General features: G+C 38.6%; 1 protein-coding gene across 1 annotated transcript in view; it reads left to right on the top strand.

Annotated features, from left to right (window-relative positions):
* The window catches only part of AFF2 (ALF transcription elongation factor 2), a 468,515-nt gene that overhangs the window by 142,533 nt on the left and 302,962 nt on the right, over positions 1–23,020 (top strand). The window contains exons 2-3 of the mRNA XM_063431978.1: positions 7,923–8,043; positions 15,728–16,621. Of these exons, the coding sequence (XP_063288048.1) occupies positions 7,923–8,043; positions 15,728–16,621 (1,015 nt within the window). The remainder of the gene's footprint in view (positions 1–7,922; positions 8,044–15,727; positions 16,622–23,020) is intronic.

The following is a 23,020-nucleotide window of genomic DNA, read 5'->3' as shown; positions in this document are numbered from 1 at the left end:
AGCACAAGTGGTCATGGTGATTGAAGTAAAATGCATTAAGATAGGAATACTAACATATGCAATTAAAGATATTGCACACATACAAGTCCACCAACATGCACTTGTAATTAAATTGCATGCCCAAACACATACGAACATACTAACAATGGGCACAAGATGACAAGGATTCATTATTTCAATACTAAATAAATACACTAGGTTTGCAATGTATTGCTTTAGTTAAGAATCTTTTTGGTGTGATTACTAGTATTATATTGCTTCAGAGATACCAAAATACCAATCCTTGTTCCATATCTACACTGATCAGCCACAAAATACCACTGGCATGTGAAATGAATATCATTGTATATATCATTACAATGGCATCTTTCAAGAGGTGGGAATATTGAGGCAGCATGTGAACAGTCAGTTCTTGAATTCCGCGTGTTAGAAGCAGGAACAATGGGAGCAAAGAGATCTGAGTGACTTTGACAAGCACCAAATAATGATGTCAAGATGACTGGGTCAGAGCATTTCCAAAATGGCAAGTCTTTTGGGGTTTTCCAGGTCAAATTGGTTAGTATCTACTAAAAGTGGTACAAGGAAGAACAACTGGTGAACTGGCATCAGGGTAGTAGGTGTTCAAGGCACATTGATACACATGGAGAACAAAGGCTAGCCAGTCTGGTATAATCACACAGAAGAGTAACTGTACCTCAAATGCTGATTAACTTAAAGCTGGCCATGACAGAGAGGTGTTGGAGCATACCGTGCATCACAGTTACCTGCGTATGGGGCTGTGTGGCCACAGACCAGTCAGAGTGCCAATGATCACCCCTGTTCACTGATGAAAGTGCCTTCAATGGGGATGTGAGCATCAGAACTGGACCATGGAGACCATGGAAGAAGGTTGCCTTGTCTGATGAATCACATTTTCTATATATCAGGTGGATGGGCAGAAGCATGTGTAGGCTTTCCCTGAGGAAGAGATGGCTGCAGAGTTCTCTATGGAAACAAGGCAGGCCAGCAGAGGCAGTTTTATGGTCTTGCCAATGTTCTGCTCGGAAACCTTGGGTCCTGACATTCATGTGGATGTTATTTTGACATGTTCCACCTATCTAGAGATTGTTGCAGATCATGTACATTCTTTCATGGCAATGGTGTTCATGAAACTTGACTAAGAGTTCAAGGTGTTGTCTTGACATCAAAATTCCCCAGATCTCAATCCAATTTAGCATCTGCTAAGAACAACATATCTGATCCATGAAGGCCCCACCTTGTAATTTGTAGGACTTAAATGATCTGCTGCGAATATATGGTGCTGGATACCACAGTAAACTTTCAGAAGTCTTGTGGAGTCCATGCCTCAATGCAACAGACTTGTTTTGGCAGCACACGGAGGACCTACATGATGATAGGCAGGTGGTGATTTTAATGTTGTGGCTGACCAGTGCATATTTCTGTCGAAACAGATCTTAGGTTATATCTTAGGTTACGATCCAGCTTTGTTTCATATTGCCTGTGTGTGTTGTTTTCTTGTAATTCGCAAACAATTCAATAAAGCCAATCCAGCCTACACTCTGACACTTCGGATGTGCAGACACCCAGTCATTAAATGTTCTGTTGCATTAATTCCCTCAGCACTATAAGGCTTGCAGGTTCAACTACAGGTTTTTAGAATCACAAGAACTTTAATTGAGTAGATAAAGAGGTTCTCATAATTAAAAACTGCAGTAGGTATAACAAGAGGCTAAATACATTGCCGTGGTTTTAATTAGCTAGTGCTTCAAATGAGTAATTGTGGTTTCCGTCAGAAATCGGTGACTTTATACACTGTTAAAGACTCAGCATTGAGCAGTTCATTCCTCATTATGTCTCTCCATGTGAAAATTTCAGTAGAACTTCCTGCTGAGCCCATAGAGCAATAGTCTTGAATCCTGCTCTGGTTATCTTCCAACAGCAGTGGAGCTCTACATAGATTAAATTTATTATCTCCAAAGATACAAGTATTAACTGTTCTTTGTGTTTAAAAAAAATGAGTCTTGTCTGTTACCTCAGAAAACATTTGTGTACAAGCTAAGTCGGTTGAACAAATTATTATCTAGGCATTGAATAAACTGAAATAAAAGAGCTCTAAAAAGCTAACCAACATATCAACTTTATTGAAGGGCACTAATGTCCTACGGAGTTTGTCACACGAGGTCGTAATGATGCAAATGCAGCATTCTTTTTTTATTTCTCCTTCAGGGGATTTAATTGTAGCTTTTTACCTTGTAGAGGAGAAGTGAGGTAGTCTAGAAAGCAAAATGTAGTCTTGTGTATATCTGTGCTTGTCAAAAGCAAATTGAATGTGATCTGTCTGCTTGTCATCTTCTTCTGTCAGTTTCACCAAGTAAACTCAGGATAAGTGACATTTGGCTGTCATTCCTTTAAGGCATTGGGCTTTAGATTCATAGGAAAATTGTCTAGAAAAATATTGTTCACTAACCCCATCTATTGAACATCCTACATTGAACAGTTTCAAGTAACAGTTTGGTTATACTTTTTTCATATTCATCTTAGTTATTTTTACCTGTCTTTTTTGCATGAATGAAGTAAAAAAACATGACTCATACAAGATCATTTCTATGTCCATATATATATGTTAACGTGCAATAAAATCTATGTTTATTTTGTTTTTTTGTTTTTATTCAGAAAGAAGGTAAAAAAAAAATCTGTTTCTGTTTTGTTTTGATTTACCATATATTATAAATTAGACATATCTGTACATGTTAGGTATCTGCTTTCATTGTTCCAATTTTGATGGGTGTTTTCTGGACCATTGAAGCAAGTATGACTCTAATTAGTTTTCTTTGAATATTTTTTGCTTTTCTCTTCCCACTTCCTGTCTTGTCTTGCTCAACATTTTTGTGTTTTATTTTTAAAATCTAAGTTGTATTATTTTTAAAATCCAAGTTGTGTTAATTAAGTCAAAGGGATAAAAGCCAGTGCTCATTATTTCACCATTTTTAAAAGTATTTTAAAGATCAATTATGATCAAATCAAAGACTTGTGAGAAACAGTTATGGTGTGAAAGGAGCCCAACGAGGCTGATCTTTTTTCCAAACAACAAAGGTGGTGATAGGTTACTGGTTCACTGCACTGACAGCTTTTAAAACCTTTTGCATCTTTTCTTCCCAAATACTACTTTACTAAGTGAAGTAAAAGGTTACTCCAAGTTAAAACAAAATAACACTGATATTGAATATACGTATTCTTATGTTCACACTAGCCTGTCCACCTGAATGATGAAAATTCATTCCGGAGCAAAGTCGCTCACTGGTTATTCTCTTCATATTCACAGTTGACTGCTAAGTGCTCGTAGAGCCTGTCTATACTATGCTGGGTATGTGACTCTGTAATACTGTTATTAAGATTGTAATGTGCCCTAACAAATATCCAAAAACTTTTGGTTCAATTCGTATGGGCAAACCGCAAGGTGCGGGTAGCCACCAGACTTCTGCAAAAGCCGGTTAAGGACGGGGGGCTAGGACTGCCTAACGTCAAAAACTACTATAAAGCCACTCTGCTGGCGGCATTAGCAGTTGCCAGTTCGGTGGAAGATCCCCCACAGTGGGTACATATAGAAGCACACTGGGCTTGCAGACAAGGGCTACACCACCTCCCACGGATGCCACGCTCAACACGCCCCAAATACGCAGACATGTTACCACCCACGGTGGTGATGCTCAAGATGTGGGAGAGGGTTAGAACCTCGCTGGGGGCAGTTGGGCCGTCCCTGGGTAACATGACTATGGCGAATGTCTCGGCGAGCATCCAGACATTCGATCACACCCCGTGGGTGGAGGGAGGATGTATTCACCTTAAACAGATATGCAAGGGAGACAAAATACTGCCATTCCCAGTAATACAAGCCAGACACTCTCTCTCAGCCAAACAAATATTCCCATACCTCCAGCTTAAATCCTTTGTATCCACACACATGAGGGTCGAGAACCCAGTCACACCAAACATAACCACCCTGGAACAGCTCTGCCTGGCGGACAAAATACCCAACAAAACAATATCCCGAATATACACCCTTTTAACGTGTGTAGACACGGAAGAACAGGCTGACTTTAAATTGGCATGGCAGTCAGACATAGGCAGCACCTTCACGAAACACGACTGGAATCAAGCGTTTCAGGCACATAAGGGGCACACCACTTGTGCAGCACACTTAGAAACCATGAGAAAACTCTTATACAGGTGGTACATGGTACCGGACAAGCTAGCAAAGATGTTCCCGGGAGTCCAGGGAGATTGCTGGAGGGGCTGCGGTAACAGAGGGACGATGTATCATATTTGGTGGACATGCCCAATCCTGACCCCCTACTGGTTGATGGTAGAAGGCATAGTGGCAAACACGTTAGGCCAACCATACCACCTAACACCGGAACAAGGCATCCTATTCCTACACCTCAACCAATGGCATAAACCGGAGAGGCAGCTGATATTCCACATACTCATAGCGGCAGTAACACTGGTGGCCAGAAACTGGAAGCAAACACATGCACCACTTAAACAAGACCTACTGAACCAGATCTCACTGAACTGGGAATACGAAAACATGGCCAGCAAACACATTAAGACAAACCACACGACAGAAGTAGCTAAATCCAAATGGGAAGCATATATAAACAGTCAAACAGCACCCTCAGGGCCAGCTACAGATACACAGGACAAGTAGGGGGCTCAACATGTTCCACACACAAGAGACTGGGTGAGCTCAAGGCAGAGACGTAGGCATTACAACACTTGCAAGGCGGGCAGGGACGCACGGGGTGTGACTGCACAGCAAGGCTTGACGACAAAAAGCCAGAGGTTAAGCAGAGCAGATCAATAACACAGGATAATTAAACAAGACCCCAGTTTACCTTCCCTCCCCCCCCTCCCCACACCCGCTTCGGGCTCTAACCGAGGCCAATTTCCTTCCGGGGACAGTAGAATAAGCGTCTCCAAATGGTGTACAACATTGGGTAAATAAATATAGATTGCAATAACTCACCTGGACGGACAGCGTCCACATAGGGGGCAGATCCCATGTACAAAGGGTCTGTAACTCAGGGCAACTATCCAAGGGAATGGCATGTACAATTGACCCGAACCCCATCCCTTAACCAGATTTTCTTTCTGTACCCCCACCCCCGTCTACAATACGCAATGTAAATAATGTCAATAACGAAAAGTATGCTGGCGGACGTTTGTTCGACCTGTCTATGGTTGGAATGTTCACCCCTCCCCCCTTTTTCTTTTTGTACCCCATACACTGCATTTGCAGACAAAATAAAAATTGTCAAATTGTAAAAAAAAAAAGATTGTAATGTGCGAAAATCGTTCAAAAAAAGATTGTCAAAAAAAAAAAAAAGGTTACTCCAAGACCAATGGTCATGGTGCCTGAAGTTTATATGTGCTGTGCTTTGCTATGTAATGCTGCACATATGGAGATTAACTCCTCTTTGCAGTTGCACCTCCGACAGTGTAATTTGGGCATTATTAACCAAGCCAATATTAATTCTGTGCAAATTTGATGTCTGTCATCAGTACGCACAGCATGCTGCCGACAGACAGCCAGTAGCGGGACCCCTACCAACCGTGTTGCCCATATCCTACCATCAGCCTGCCCTTACTGACAAACATCCACTTGTGTCAAGGGGGGACATTAGCAGAGGAAGATGAGGCTGCATGGAGAACTTGGCTTTTTTGCTGAAGCGGGGTTAAGTCTCAAATATTTTCCTTACTTGTTAAGGATTTTTGGTGGGGAGGGCACCATTCCAATATAGGAATGTTTCTCTGTTCTTAAAACAATGTTTATTTATTATAATAACCTTTTAACTTCCACGTTTTGTAGTCAGAGTTTGCAATTCTTATCTTCCCAGACATACATACACCTTTAACTGTAATGTCATTGTAATTATCTTCCAACAGCAGTAGAGCTCTACATAGATTCCATTTATTGTCTCCAAAGATAATAACTGATATTAACAGAGTATTAACTGTTCTTTGTGTTTAAAAAAAAAAACCAGAGTCTTGCTTGTAACCTCAGAAAACATTTGTGTACCATCTACGTCAGGTGAACTTAGTAGGGATAACCACCCCAGTGGATGGCTGGTAAGAGGGGAGGGATGGTTGTTGCCTTCTGGGACACTATTATGCATAAATTGTAAGTTCCACCCTGACATCACTATTCATCTCCTGAATAAAAGCTGCAGCTGTGTTTGGATGTCTGATGGCAGAGTTCTGCAGGAATGAGGCAGCATCCAGGTTGGTAGTGTGGTGCTTTGTGGGTTTGTGTCCCATGATCTCATTGCGTTCCAGACCTACAATGCCCACTGAGATATACACCAGGATCTGGGAGTTTTATCTCCATAAAGAAGACAATTGGCTAATAGTTGCATTAAATTTACTTTGATGTGGATGGAAAGGCTTTGAGACTTACTATCAAACTCCACACTATATATCCCAGCTATGCAAACAAAATATATGCTCATACACCATCACATTAATAGGGTGCTTTCAATATTGATGACTTGCCTAAAAGCATTATTATCCTAACATGCAGGTATAACATGTTCAATATAAATTCTGCAAAAATAAAATAAACAAAGATGATGATATTTTCACTTAAAAACGCATGTACAATCATTTTGTTACGAGAGATTAATTTAAATCGTTTAGATGTTACCTCCCTGCAGTAACTGAAGGTCACTTATCTTAAGGAGGTATGGATCGAGTGGCATACTATAGCTCTTTAGACTCACACATGCACTCTTCTAGTCCGCCAGCATCTTTGTTTCTTACAGAGAAATATGTTTCTTTAATTCCCACTTAAACAGTTCTGTGTAGCGGGAGATAAAGGCAATTTTGTTTATCAATCATTTTGAGCAATTGAACTAAAATTGCTTTTTCGTTTTCCCATCAATAACTGTGGTGAAAGGCCCAGAGAGTGTTGTCGCGTGTGCATGGAAGATGCAACCTGTTCTGTCTGTGAGAAATAATATATCCATCTATCAGATTCTACAGCGATAGGTATTTTTTCACATTTGTGGCATTTTAAACATGTAAAGGAAGTTCGTGTGGGGGAACCATAGTCTTTAGATCTTACAGTCTAATACACACAGATAATATTACTATGTAATTACTACTGAACAGGCTCTAACTACAAAGCCAACGGGAAATATTAAATTATTGGATCTTAGTGTTACTATACAGTGCAGTCACTTCATAAGGTGAGAGTTAATGTGAATAGAGGGCAGTTGAAGAATGGAGAATGTTGTGAAGAACTCATTTGTTGACTAAATCCTGGACTCTTGGCATGCCTTGATGAATAAATTGAGAACGGTTGGTTTAAAACATTGTGATGCAATATATATATAGTGAGGTTTTGAGATAGAGCCTAGTGTTCTGGCATGTAAGGAATAGTATATAAATGTTTCAAAATGAGTAGATGTCCAAAACAGGTCACTACTTTTCTAAACAAAATGGCCGTTCAATTACTAAAACTAAAGTGTCCCAAATAATGGTTATCAATTGGGATTAACAATATGAGCTAAACAGTGTTGAAAATTCTAGTTCATTCACTCTAATAGCTTTTATATCATTATATATTAAGTTTAGCATTTTATTTTATTCTATATTCCTTTGTTAAATCTTGACCAGCAACACAGGACCACGTTAACTGATCACCCCAGTTATGTGCCATATATTTTGTCTGATAGTGGAAGCATATACCTTTAACCCCTTAAGGACCAAACTTCTGGAATAAAAGGGAATCATGACATGTCACACATGTCATGTGTCCTTAAGGGGTTAATGACTTTAGGAATACTTACTTGCAATTCTAAGTCCTAATTTTAATTTAGTGGTGAATTATATTGACTATTTATATTTCTCCTTATCTTTAGCCATTTTGAACAAGATCGGAGTGCACTCAAAAGGAAGGAATGGGAACGGAGAAATCAAGAAGTACAACAAGATGAAGACCTTTTTGCTTCTGGTTTCAATCTTTTTGGGGAACCCTACAAGGTAAATAAACTATTTTTATTTCATTGATACACCTTAGAGGGATAAATTCTCGGTATTAACAAATGCACTTGGTTTTGGCCTCATATCCACCCTGTGTTTTTCTCCCTGTTCAAATACCTTTACTTTTGCTAAAAAAAAGAAGGTTTACTTTCTGCAGTATAACCCTGCACCCTTAGCTACATCTCCCAGTTTCACAAAGCAATTTCCTTATCAGAAGTACTTTGACTTTGTACTTAGCTCAGCCAATAAGAGATCAGTCTGAGTTAAGTTGCTGGCATTCACTCTCTCAAAGCCAATCACAATCCTTTCAGGTTACTTTTTCATATAGTGTTCTTCTTAGTTGGAAGAGTGTCAGGTGATGCCAGGTTATACAGGTTTTGTTCCAAGGGACACTATAGGCACCCAGACAACTTCAGCTCATTGCATGTGGACATCCAGAATCAGCTAAAACTCCATAAGAATGCATTGATTCAATGCTTTCCTATGGGGTTGTCCTAATGCAATAGTAGTGCTCACTGCGCATTAGGTCCCGAAGTCAGTGGAGGAGGAGCAGACAAAGACTAATATAGTAGCATATGTAGGTGATGGAAGTGCACTCAATCCTTCGTCTGCAATTCAGGGTGCTCTAGTGGATAAGTCCCAGTACCAAGAAGGACCAATTGTAGCATTTGGATATAGAAAATAATCCAGGCACTCCATGCTGTTTGATTCCTTGTTCCAATAAAGATTGCCTATATTTTGGAATTCGCTGGAGTGCCTGGATTATTTTCTATATTCGAAGACTAACCCAGTGTCAAGGGACATGGGTGCAGGATTCAGGCAAGTGACAAAAGGAGTTTCAAACCTTTCTGCACTGCGGGCGGATTGGGCGTGCAAGCATATTCCTAGCGCTATAGTTTCACTTACAGATTGATAAATTAAAACAACGAATACAAAAGTTTTCTCCTGGAGGTATTTAAATCTTAGGGTTTAAGCTAAAACATTCTAAAAACAAATTTAAAAAAATACTGAGAGGAAACAGACTGTGATACATGCGGTTAAATAGTACACAGTGCAATCAGCTTGATGTTCTTTTGCTGCTGTTGCGAAGTCCATAAATGGCCAGCAAGGAATAGTATACCATAACCTTCTTAAAAATAAAACTACTAGTCACCCCCACAACCAAGCATTTCAAGTCTATTAATTAATGATTTTCAAATGTCACAAATCGTCACATCATTTTAACAATGTGCCTTCTGACTCGTTATTGCCCATATACAGTATTATCTAAAATGAGTATTTTGCCAAGAGAGCAACTGTGTCAATGAGAAAAAGTAAAGAAACTGATGTATTTCAAAATGTAATTCTCTTGGCTTTTTAAATTAAAAACAAGATTTTATCTGATTTGGCAAATAGAATAAACACTTGTAATAATTACACATGTACAAGTACATAATGAAAATCTAAATTATATGGATAGCATGTCTTGGTATTAAGAGGAACAGCTAGTGCCCTCCTAAAAGATTCATGCTATTATTTGAACAATAAAGCAAGTACAGATTAATGGAAGTTCATATTAAAAGTTAAAGGCAGCCACTTCAAGCCATTTGTTTTGAATATTGTCAGGCACGGATTTCTATAAAGCATACACAGGGCCGGTGCAAGGATTTTTGCCACCCTAGGCAAAAAAAAATTTGCCGCCCCCCCCATATGTCCTGCCCACCATGTGACATCACAATGCCCCGCCCATATGCTCTGCCATATGGGCCAACGCCAGTCTTCACAAAGTGTCTTTTATCTGAAAAGACAGTGTGTTTACATTAAAACGCCTACAGGCACAGGCTATAGACACCAGAACCACTACATTATGCTGTAGTGCTTCTGGTGACTATAGTATCCATTTAATGTGAGGTAAATTAGAGATTAGTGCCACTAATAATATATTGGATTGCCTACTTACCACCAGATGAGGACAAGAGGCTGATGATGGGCTCAGTCTGGCTCCACAGGTCTGGTGTAGAAGAGGCTCTCTGGAGACTGTTTTTAACAGTGCTCACAACAATTAACGAACAGGAAGCAGCTCCATTTTTTAGGGCCCCTTACACAGCTCAAGGTCTGGGCCCCCAGGGGGCATACGCCTACAATGCCCACCCATAAATCCACCTACATGGCCCATCCATGAGTTGGGGATGGTTTATGTGTGCAATGTGTGTAAGGGATGTAGTTTGTTTATAGGGGGGAATGTAGTGTGTGTTTGCGTGTAAGGAATGCGTTGTATGTTTCTGTGTGTGTGTGTGTAAGGGGTGCAAGGTTTGTTTCTGTGTATGTAATTGAATGCAGTGTGTGTCTGTAAGGGGTGCATTAATTATGTAAGAGAACGTAAGGGATGCATTGTGTGTTTCGGGTGTGTCTGTGTGTGAGTAGGAATGCATTGTATGTTTCTGTGTGTGTGTGGGGGATGCATTGTGTATGTGTGTAGTGTAAAATAGAGGGTTTGTGGGGTAGGATAGGGACTGAGAGGGGAACAGCTCTTTATTTTTAAAAACAAAAAAAAAATTCATAGTGCTCTCCCCTCCGGTCAATTATTGATTTCCCCTTCCCTTCTGTCCCTCCGTGTTCTCCCCTTCTGTCACTTAGTGCTCTCCCTTGGCCCCCTGTCCCTCTGCACTCCCCCTCCCCCCTTAGTGGTCCTCCCTCTCCCAAACCCCTTAGTGGTCCTCCCTCTCCCAAACCCCTTAGGAGACCTTCCCCTACTCCCCCCACCCCCTTAGTGATAATCTCCCCCCCCTAGTGGTCCTTACCCTCCTCCCCGCTCCTTAGTAGTCATCCCTCCTTACCCCCCTTTGGTGGTCCTTCCCCCCCTTAGTGGTCCTCCCTCTCCCAAACCCCTAGTGGACCTCCCCACCCCCGTTCCCACTGTGTCCCTTCACCACCCTCCCCCAGTGGTCCTGGCTCACCCCTCCCCTAGTGGTCCTTATCCTCCCCTAGTGGTCCTTACTTCCCCCTCCCCTCCCCTAGTGGTCCTTACCCTCCCCTCCCCTAGTGGTCCTTGCTCCCCCCTCCCCACCCCTACTGGTCCTTACCTTCCCCTCCCCTAGTGGTCCTTACTCCCCCCCTCCCCTCCCCTAGTGGTCCTTATCCCCCCTCCCTCCCCTTGTGGTCCTTATCCCCCCTCCCTCCCTCCTCTAGTGGTCCTTATCCCCCCTCCCTCCCTCCCCTAGTGGTCCTTATCCCTCTCCCCTAGTGGTCCTTATCCCCCCTCCCTCCCCTAGTGGTCCTTATCCCCCCCAACCTCCCATAGTGGTCCTTATCCCCCCTCCCTCCCCTAGTGGTCCTTATCCCCCCTCCCTCCCTCCCCTAGTGGTCCTTATCCCCCCTCCCTCCCCTAGTGGTCCTTATCCCCCCCTTCCCTCCCCTAGTGGTCCTTATCCCCCCCTCCCTCCCCTAGTGGTCCTTAACCCCCTCCCTCCCCTAGTGGTCCTTATACCCCCCTCCCTCCCATAGTGGTCCTTATACCCCCCCTCCCTCCCCTAGTGGTCCTTATACCCCCCTCCCTCCCCTAGTGGTCCTTATACCCCCCTCCCCTAGTGGTCCTTATACCCCCTCCCTCCCCTAGTGGTCCTTATACCCCCGCCGCCCGGCCCCGCCGCCCGGCCACGCTACATGGAGAGACCGGCAGGAGGGAGCGCTCTGCACTTCCCTCCTGCCGGTCACTCAAACCCGACCGCCCTCCATGCAGCAGTGCTGCGCCGCCTGGGGCTTGTTAAAGCGCTCAGGCGGCGCAGCATGAGGAGGCGCAGCGGGGACAGGGATCCGGCGCCCCCTGGTAAGTTGCGCCCTAGGCGGCTGCCTAGGTCGCCTTACAGGTGGCGCCGGCCCTGAGCATACATGGAAACTATCAAGAGTTCCATATTTTTATGAGCAGTGTCAATTGTTTTTGACTTTTTCATACCACATATTCCATGTACATTGACAGTAGCACTCTAAGCACCATAAGAAAAAAAATGTTATTGCATGGGTTTTTGGTGCAGGAAGGTCCCCTGTCCTTGTCTCCTTGCATCTAGATCCTAACAGTTGCAATGCTCTACAAAACTTCCTGTAAAATTTATATATTTCTGTCTATCTGTCTATCTACCTACCTACCTATCTGTAGACGGAGCAGGTCATTGGAGTATGATGAGGTTGTTCTTAAATTTGTGGAACAAATTGAGATATCTTTGGTTATTGACATATTATCCTGCTGGAAAAAACAACCTGAGAATTAATATAATGTGGCCTAGAAAATGGATATATATTGAGATCAGATGGTGCTCAGCTGGTGTTAAGGGACACTTTATGTTGTAAGAAAGCATTTACCATTCCATTGTATTATCTGTAGGCTGTATTGTTTTCTCTAGTCCAAAGAGTATAATAACAATATATATCTGTTCTCCCTCCACCCCTTCACCAGGCTGTCCTTATTTTATCATAACCTATAGTTGTCATATAATTTATTTTGATGACCGTGTACAAGAAGCACATAATAAAATAAGTGTTCTGTTCTAAAAAGTGGTACAAAAATGCAAAAGGGAAGGAGTTACCAATGGAATATGCCTGCTGGTACTCAGATGGTGTGGCGCCAGGCACCACTTCTGCCATTAGATCCTTCCCCTCTCTGTAAACTTTGCCGCTAGTCTGTTGGACTTAAAGGGATGCTATAGGCACCAAAACAACTTGAGCTTAATTAATCAGTTTGGTATATAGATCATGCCCCTGCAGTCCAACTGTTCAATTCTCAATCAAGTTTTTGGGCAAACAACAATAAATTTGGTTATGTTTTTTTAAATTCTTCCTAGTAACAATAAAGGGCCATAATAAGTATGGAGGGGAAGGGAACTACAGTATTAATAGTTAAACAACACATGCTTAATCAAACAGGCACAACACAAAAGTGTAAGTTTATACAGAAATAGCTACATTTCCCCAAAATACAGTTTTATTATTTAATACATTTTTTAAATAAAAGACTTATGGGGCGCTGCCCCTATGGATGAGCATCCACGGCTAGTTTCCATGGTGATTGCCCCATGTTTAGTATTTTAGACCGTTTTGTAAAACATACAAAATCCAGTGCACTCACTCATACACTAAACAGCAATTTTAAGCCTTCCAGAATGTAATAGTTTTATTTAAAAACACCTCACCTAGGTAAAAAATAATGGGGGTTTAGTTACAGTATATGATCATACATTGCATAAACCACCACAATGTCAATTCACCCCATTCTTGGCAGGCCCTACTCTAGCATCCTAATGCCTGCTTTTATGAGATTAATCCACTTACTTGGGAAATTCTTCCTCCTTGGACTCTCAGTAGGGCAAAGCTAAATAGGGTCCTGGAATGAAGCACCTGTGACAGGGAGGGGTGCAAAACCAGGGAGTTGGCCTGGACTCCCAAATATATAAATGAAACCAAGAGGGCTGCACTCACCTGAACATGCATACATTATAGGGTGCTGCTGGGGCCAATTCATACAACATACAAAATCCAGTGAGCTCGCTTATTCATGAAACAGCAATAATAAGTCTCCCAGAATGTAATAGTTTAATTTAAAAACACCTCACCTAGGCAAAAAATAATGGACCATTTTTTAAAGCAGAATACTGTTATAAATTCCCCCCAGGTTCATACTTCACAATCTAGAAAATTTAATCCAGTGGTTTATTGGCATTTTTTGGCAGTTCAGTAGGGTTGCTTTGAACACTTCCATAATAGTCATCCAAATGAAATGCTCAAAGTTTTTCCGAAATGCTCACGATAGCTCATTTGCAGTATGTGTACAATATGACAAAAGTTACAAAATATACCGCATTATGTTACTTATAGCCATTCTATTGCAAAGGTTATGTGGCCATGTGACAGTGACTAGGCTTAATGAGTCAGGCTTCCTTTTGTACTGTAGAACCGAAAAAAGAATTGGCTCTCCTATTGATATAGGTAAAATCGAAAGAAAACCTACTGTAAATGCAACTCGGCCAGGAGGTCATGTTTGAAAACAATAAAAACGAAACTAGCATGCACAGATATCTGGTAACTAAGTCTGTTAAATAACTGCGACAAGATATTGGAAATCTAAACCATTATTTGTAAAGAATAATTCAGCCGCTTTACTCACGGTTGCTTATTTTGCTTTGTGATAATGAGTTAAACTGTGTGTGAGAGAGCAGAACAAATATGCGAATGTTTAAAGCGTGCATTAGAATTTTGCTTGCTATGCCCTTAGCACAATAGAATCTCCTTGTTTTCAGCACGGAGGTTGGAAAGTAAAAGCCTAAGTTTGGCTGTTGCCCAAATGGTACATTGTGCAACTCTGATGAAGGAGACAGCTTATAAACAAAGCATTCATTCTTGGCTTAGCTAAATATAATTTCTGACACTAAAAATGACAGACTGAGGACGGTTAGTGAGTAAAGTGATTCTGATTTTTGTTATTGGGACTGTAAACTGCAAATATGTCTGTTTTTATGTTTTTCAATAATCCTCACAGATCATATAATGATATTAAATAAAAAATCATTCTAAATTCAATGTATGAATTTAAAAACATAACCCAAAAGAAAAAAAATATGTTTTGTTTTGTCTTGATTTTTTTAGATTGCTGTTTATTAGTTAAAATGTGAGAATCTCTTTAGTTTAAAGCTTGTGCAATGAACATTTAAAATATTACATTTAAAAAAAATAAATATTAATTGTAATAGCCTGATTGTACCCTTCTAGTCAACAAGTTAAAAAACCCTAAATTTAAATGGTAAACTAGTGTTTCATGTGGCAAATAGAAAATCAAAATAAGTTTCACTTGTACAGAAACCCATAATTTTAAGTTTTTTGGCACAGCAGACATAAATCAGCATGTTTTGACTTTAGAAGTATATTTTATTTTGCATATGTTGTTTTAGTGTTTGCTTATTTTTACTTTGTATTTTAATTACAAGATTAAACATTATTGTATAACAAATAATTTAAAGTGTGTTATCTTTAGTGATACATTATGTATTTTATCTACTTATTTAATTCATATTTGAATAAACAAGAAATTGGTAAAAAAAAAAAAAAAAAAAAAAGGTGACTAGCCATGAAGTAATAGAGTAAATTAGTATGAACCTTGCATTCCTTTATAACTGATTAACATAGACGATGTACATCGTTAAACCACAAAATTTGGGAGTTGATTTTCTTGAACTGAAAGGAGTCAGAAAGAGCTAAATAAAGCAATATCCAACTCCACCATGTGAATTTATTTCGGAATACTGAAACCATGCAGGACAGTGTGCACAAGAGGGGTTTGTCTGAGACATAACTGAATGATGTGTCAAAATATATGCTCCTGGAGCCAGCCACTAAACTTGACATAGTGTAGCAGTAACAAGCTAACTGTAAATTTTAGGCGAATTTAGCTGATTTAAAATAATATCTTACATGCTACTTAGTTATCTTCATTTGTGATAATTAATGTTTTATTTTTTATTTATTTTCTCTTTATGTTGGTTGGTTAAAAATCACCACGGACTAGTCTCCAGATCTTGGTAGTTGGGTTATTAGACTTGCTCTGTCCAATTCTTACCTTATCTTCTTTCTTCACTAGTTCTAACATGTTGACTTGAGGCATGTCCACACCTTAATTACATACTTTTTCCTTTATAATGTTTTATTTTATTCCATTTTGCAGACAAACAGAGGCGATGCGCTTGCAAATCGAGTTCAGAACACATTGGGAAACTATGATGAAATGAAAGACTTACTAACAAACCACTCCAACCAGAGTCATCTTGTTGGTATTCCAAAGAATACAGTTCCTCAGACTCCTGTAGAGAAAAATGACCAAAATTTCTTTCCAGAGCAAAGAAATAGAGTTGCCCAGTGCCATCAAAATAATACTCATTCAACGTCCACAATGCCACCACCTTCTACAATAGCATCAACATCCTCTTTAATGCATGGACATGAGAGCAGCACAAGAAAATCAAGAATGGACTGGCCACATGGAAGTCATACTTCCAGCTGTACACAACCTAACCAACCCAGTACTCAATCAGCCAGATCAAAACACAATTTGTCACATGATCCATCACAAATTAGGTTCGAAGACCTTTACAACTGCCAAAATGACCAACATAAACTAGGCATTGTAGATGAACCAGTGCCTGCTACATCATCAACACACACAAGAAGACATAACCATTCCAAATTATTAAGTGGAGAACAGATTTACAAGGACAATACACATTCAAAGTCACCCATTGAATTAGAATTTCCTGTACATGACTCAGTTTCTCCCCTCCCATCAACTTCATTGTTATTGGCAAACAATGGAATTTCTTCTCAAAACTTTCCTCCTGGAATTCACAGTAAAATTAGCACAATACAACAAAAACCTACTGCTTATGTGAGGCCAATGGATGGTCAGGACCAAATATCAAACGACTCACCTGAACTGAAGCCACCAACAGAAATGGAAGATGGATATAACAACCAGCCACTTGGAGCAGTGCTTGAGGGAAAAGTTAACACACCAGTTATTAAGAACAAATTGCCAAAGCTTACCATCCCCCAAGCAAATGAGGTAAGTTATGTTTTGTAAGCACATTTAATATAAGATTTCATCATTGAATTACAAATAACTAGAGGTTCAACAGGGAAAAATACCATATTAAAAGAATTGTGACTTCACATGTTGGGGATCCAAATGGACAGGGAGTAGGTATGGAGAGCAACAAATGGCTTTCCTCAATTAGGAGAAAAATGATTTCAACCAGGCCCTAGCAGATAGTTGTCAAACCTGGAGACTCTGGATGTAACCAGCAGTAACTGGCACAGTTTAAAGAAGGAAGGATGATGTCCCCCCTCCTCTCTGACATTTTTGGCATTGCCCATTTAACCCCATGTACTCAGCCCCTGACCCAATGAGGTATAATACCCTTTTCAAAACCATGGACCTTTAGAAACAACAACCACTAACTTCACTCCTGTGCTGTTGCACAAGGACAGCCCCATGTAACTTGAAAATACACAGGTCTGTCTTTTACTTATCCAAAAGTTGACCTCCAATGAAAAGCCAATAGCAGAAATCTTGTTAGAGCAAACTAGGCATGTCTGAAAGGTCTCCACTTAGACAATAGGTGATTTATGTTTTGTGTTGTGGTGTTCCAACATTATCACTAAAGGGAGTGATAGCAGAAACTGCAGAAATAATTCTAGCCAACACAACATTTTCTCTAAACATACATTTATCAATAGAGGCAGGTGAGGCAATGTGTTTTGTTTTCCCAACAACACACTGCCTCGCCTGCCCCTATTGACCAGTCTCCTCCTGCAACCTAGCAAATGTGTATAGTCAACCAGGGTATGTAGGACTTATTCTTTAGGAATACAACTTGAAATATGAGCAAAAGCAGTACTATAGAATGTGTATTGAGGAATGGGAACCTAGCAATGCTGTAGACCACCATCAAGGTAAATTTGCACATTATTGTAATGCATTAAATTCTCAAGGGAAAAAAAGTGTCTCATGTGAGACAAGAGCACTGGAACTCAATGTAAATATAACAAATATGCACTTAAACATTGATCTTCCTTTTCTGGAAGCTAGCTGAAGTAGAACACATTATTCTCATATTTCCCTGTGTCTTGTTTTGATTCATGTGTTAAACTACCACAAAATAATTATTCTGTCAAATGGGACTTATAGTGATTTAACATTTGTTTTAATTACTGGAAAAGGTACTGAAAATGAAAAAATATATATTATTCACAAATATTTTAATTACGTTTTTTCTGATCATTTATTTATCTGATTTTGAGAGATTTCTGTGTTCAACAGACTTTGATCCAAAAATCTAGGACTTGTTAAACATTTTGTAATAGAATTGCCGCCATGGTTTCCATTCACCTGGCTCGGAGTATTGTATTTTTGGGTTCCAGCCAAATGTAGAAATTCTAGATTAAAAACCATAGTTGATTCTTCTGGACAAGGTTATGTTGACATTAGCTAAAGGAGACTCCCAATAAATGTAATCGCTCCCAGGGTGTGGGGGCTAACTTACATAATGTACACAGTTATGGGGATTCAATAAAATAGACTGTTACTTGACTCAATTCACCTCCGTTGTCATGACACCCTTGAACATAGATATTTCCTGAGGCCAAATACCTTTTACGATAAACAAACAAGAATGGATCAACATACTTCTGTCTAGATTCAATTTTCCTCTTCTGTAGTTATTTTGTGTAAATAACATTTTGGCCTGTTTTAAAGATTTATGTTATTTACTAGCATTTCACCCTGAAACAAAGACTGATGTGTTAAGCAGTAACACTTGAAATAACATTCTGGAAAGTTTTATTGCAACAAAAATGTTCTTTTATTTCTGTCAAGTAGAAAGTAAAGGCTACTGTGAAATGCTCATTAGAAGTACAATATAAATAGTGTGATGCATGTAAATCTCATCGGACATTTATGTTTACTGCTCTGTTGATGTAGTTACAAACATTATGAGTAATTTCGGTACCAATAATACATTGATAAGCCTTACGTAGCCTTACATATACATATATATATATATACTTATTTATATTATGCTCAATTCTTTTTAAAATTCTTATTTGACTAAAGAATGTTTGAAGTAAGTGAGAGGAACTGGAAAAAAACAACTCTTGAAGGTCTTTTAACCCCTTAAGGACCAAACTTCTGGAATAAAAGGGAATCATGACATGTCACACATGTCATGTGTCCTTAAGGGGTTAAAATGGCCATCACTAAGAAGCATCTCAACACTTGACGCCACACGTTTGGTGTATATTTCAATTTCACTGATAATTACATTGCAAAGATATTGATCTTGATATTTCTTCAGACCTGCTGTAAGTTTTTATATGAGAACTTGCATCAAAATATGTCAAGAACAACTGATTGATCGTTAACTCATTAAGGACAAAAAAATGGTCTTCATTAAGCTTCGCCACATCCCACGCGATGACGCCATGCGGAAATAAAATAAACTTTATTCACACACACAAAATGTACAAAACATGTGCCTCAAAGATAGGTATCATCCTACATTACTCTAACCGAATCAGTTGTTGTTCCTATTCAAGGCAAACTAAAGAATATAAATATAATCAAAAGAGGATAGGGAAGTCACTCCAATAACCCCTGTAAAGTTGAAAAAATAGAAAAACATCAAAAGTAAATTAGAAAATGAAAAATATTAAGGGAAAAAAATAAATAGAAAAAGGAAAAAGATAAATGAAATAAAGCAATATAAATTTCTAAATATTAAACATTAAAAATAATAAAGAAAGACATAAATAAAAATTACTGAAAAAATGCAAAAAATAATAAATAAAAAAGTAAATAATAAAAAATAACAAAATATAAAAAAAGATAAAAAATAAAAAACACATACCTGTGTGAAAAATAAATGTGTGAAAAATGAGATTTAAATAATCAAAGTAAAAATAGAAAAAGTGAAAAAATTATAATCACACAAAAAAAAATGTTTGAATCATTTGGGACCAAAAAATTTATGAATGGACTATCACAGGTACTCACCAGCAGTGTCATGTGTGAGGTGTCCGTGGGAGCCCATGTGGGAACCTGGATCTTAAAACAGGCATCGGACCAGTACTGGTCAATAGCGTAAGTATTTAGGAAGGAGCGTATATGGAATATGAACAGACCAGTTGTGAGGCAGTTGTTGTTTGAAGATAATTTAAAGTGAGAGGAACTGGAAAAATAAAACCAATTCTTGAAGATCTCTTAAAATGTTCATTTCAATATCACTGGTGATTACATTGAAAAATATATTGATCTTGATATTTCTTCAGACCTGCTGTACGTTTTTATATGAGAACTTGCAAGAAAATGTCAAGAACAAATGATTGATCGTTAACTCATTAAGGACAAAAAAATGGCCTTCATTAAGCTTTGACTAGCTATGTGAATACCGAATGTTATCTTTAGATGGCATAGTTAGCTGACAATGATCATTAATTAGTGTTCTATCCAATAAATTGAGGAATTTTAACTGGGACTTATTCAAGACTAAGCTAGACTTTAAATCTGTATCTTTAAAAGAACACTTTAATCTGTATTTGTTTCTTTAAATGGGAAAATATTCTAGACAACTAGTTTTCAAATGGTAAGATATGAATTATTTAATAATGAATATGTTTAGTTTCTTTGAATTCACTGTTGAAAATGATGTTGGATCAGCCCCACAGGCTGCATTTAATGTGTACTCCTCTTGCAAAACTCTATTTTTTATAGACTTGCGCATTGTGAAATGCAGTGAAATGGTTCCTCCAAAAATATAAAATTTAGTTCAGCTGGTCCAAAATTCCTTCATAGGGCATTTTGAACCATACGAATGATATGCAAACGGTTCAGGAAAAAAGATTTGGACAAGCCAAAATTGGGGAAAAAAATTAGCCAATTAGTGAATGCACAATATTTACTTTTATATATTTATATATATAGATAGATATTTATATATCTATCTATATATATAGTATGAAAAAAGAAAAGGAAGGAAACCGTGCCCTGAATATACAAAGATGTAAAATATATATATACATACACAGAGGTAGTGTTTATGGTTTCTTTTCAAATTGACCTCAAAGAAAACAAAACATAGAATAATAATAGTGCAGTATGTCAAGTATAGTGGGTATGTGGATAAGTGCCAAGAATAATCCACACTCATATTTCCCAGAGCTAACTCAGAGCTCAGCTGTTAACACGCGTGGACGGAACAATCCCCGTCTAAGTATATGTAGGTATCTTGACAGTCTTGAGTAGGCGATATGCGGAAAGATAAAAAGATTCAGATGGTGCAGTATGTACTGATAAAATATATAAATAAATAATAAAATATCGTACTCACATTTGCTAGAGCAGAACTTGCTCTAGTCTCAATGGCATAGGTGGTATAGTCCCCACCAAGGAGCAAGATGGTAACCAGTAAAGGAAAATAATAAAATCCAAGTATAGTAAAAAGGATGAGGATAATTTATTACATATATAATAAAAGAATATAAAAATATATGTATAAAGTCTATAAAGTCTATAAGAATCCACTTGACGCGTTTCACCTGTAAAAGGCTTCCTCAGAAGTATGGGCCATACTTCTGAGGAAGCCTTTTACAGGTGAAACGCGTCAAGTGGATTCTTATAGACTTTATAGACTTTATACATATATTTTTATATATACTTCTGAGGAAGCCTTTTACAGGTGAAACGCGTCAAGTGGATTCTTATAGACTTTATAGACTTTATACATATATTTTTATATTCTTTTATTATATTTGTAATAAATGATCCTCATCCTTTTTACTATACTTGGATTTTATTATTTTCCTTTCCTGGTTACCATCTTGCTCCTTGGTGGGGACTATACCACCTATGCCATTGAGACTAGAGCAAGTTCTGCTCTAGCAAATGTGAGTACGATATTTTATTATTTATTTATATATTTTATCAGTACATACTGCACCATCTGGATCTTTTTATCTTTCCGCATATCGCCTACTCAAGACTGTCAAGATACCTACATATCCTTAGACAGGGATTTTTCCGTCCACGCGTGTTAACAGCTGAGCTTTGAGTGAGCTCTGGGCAATGTGTGTGTGGATTATTCTTGGCACTTATCCACATACCCACTATACTTGACATACTGCACTTTTATTATTCTATGTTTTTTTTTTCTTTGAGGTCAATTGTAAAAGAAACCATAAACACCACCTCTGTGTACGTATATATATAGATATATATATATATATATATATATATATATATATATATATATATATTACATCTTTGTATATTCAGGGCGTGGTTTCCTTCCTTTTCTTTTTTCGTACTTATTTATTACAAGGTTGGGGTTCCTTGTATTGGTTACTGCTGCCATACCATCATAAAATATATAGTGAGCGCCTAATTTATCTAAATTTGTACTATATACATAGTATGTTTTTATTAGATATATAATTATAGATATATTTTACTGCTCCTCCCTTTTTCACCCATTTATTGGTCACCTCTCACTTGACCTGTGCATAAAATAAAACATTTAGTGGTTATCCCCTAGCCATCAATCATCTCTTCCCATCAATCATCTCTTTTTGATTGACAAGAATGCAACTTCACATCACAAATCAAACGGATGTCTCATTCATTGTCTGTTTAGTTTGTTTTTGTGTTTTAGTCACAAGGCAATTTAGAGGTAAAAGATTTTGACGACACAATCATCCAAAATTCTGACAAATCACCATTCGTTTGAAACTGAATGCACAGGTCTACGTTTAACCCCTTAAGGACCAAACTTCTGGAATAAAAGGGAATCATGACATGTCACACATGTCATGTGTCCTTAAGGGGTTAAATCGATTAAAAGAGAAAAAATAATGCAGATTAAAAAGGTATTATCACATTTGCAATCAGAGTACGTTTGAATTTAGCACATGCAGGCAACAAACAGGTTTGGGGCACATCCTTCATTTTTAACATAGGGATGGTTAATGGACACGAGAAATTTCATGGTTACAGAGCCCCTATCTAACTCTTGGGTCCTTGTCAGCCACCTACAGCAGGGATAGGCAACCTTCGGCACTCCAGATGTTGTGGACTACATCCCCCATAATGCTCCTACATCCATAATGCTGACAAAGCATCATGGGAGGTGTAGTCCAAGACATCTGGAGTGGTGAAGGTTGCCTATGCCTGACCTACAGTAACATATTGGTTAATCCTGCTCTGATAATTTCTCTTGATATCACAAATGCTTTCTGAAAACACACCGTTCATTTAATGCAAATTAGGTTACTATTGTTTGTGTTTCTTTAATTTTTTTCTGAGTTTGTAAGCAAAATACTCACATTAGTCCTATGAGCTGAATCACTGTTGATAACAAAGAGGAATTCATGTAGACAAACAGTAAGTGATCTATGTAAATTGATTAATTTT

Source organism: Pelobates fuscus, chromosome 9, assembly GCF_036172605.1.
Source record: "Pelobates fuscus isolate aPelFus1 chromosome 9, aPelFus1.pri, whole genome shotgun sequence".
NCBI classification, from domain to species: domain Eukaryota; kingdom Metazoa; phylum Chordata; class Amphibia; order Anura; family Pelobatidae; genus Pelobates; species Pelobates fuscus.
Note: the sequence above shows the minus strand (reverse complement) of the source record. Positions and strands in the feature narration are given on the sequence as shown.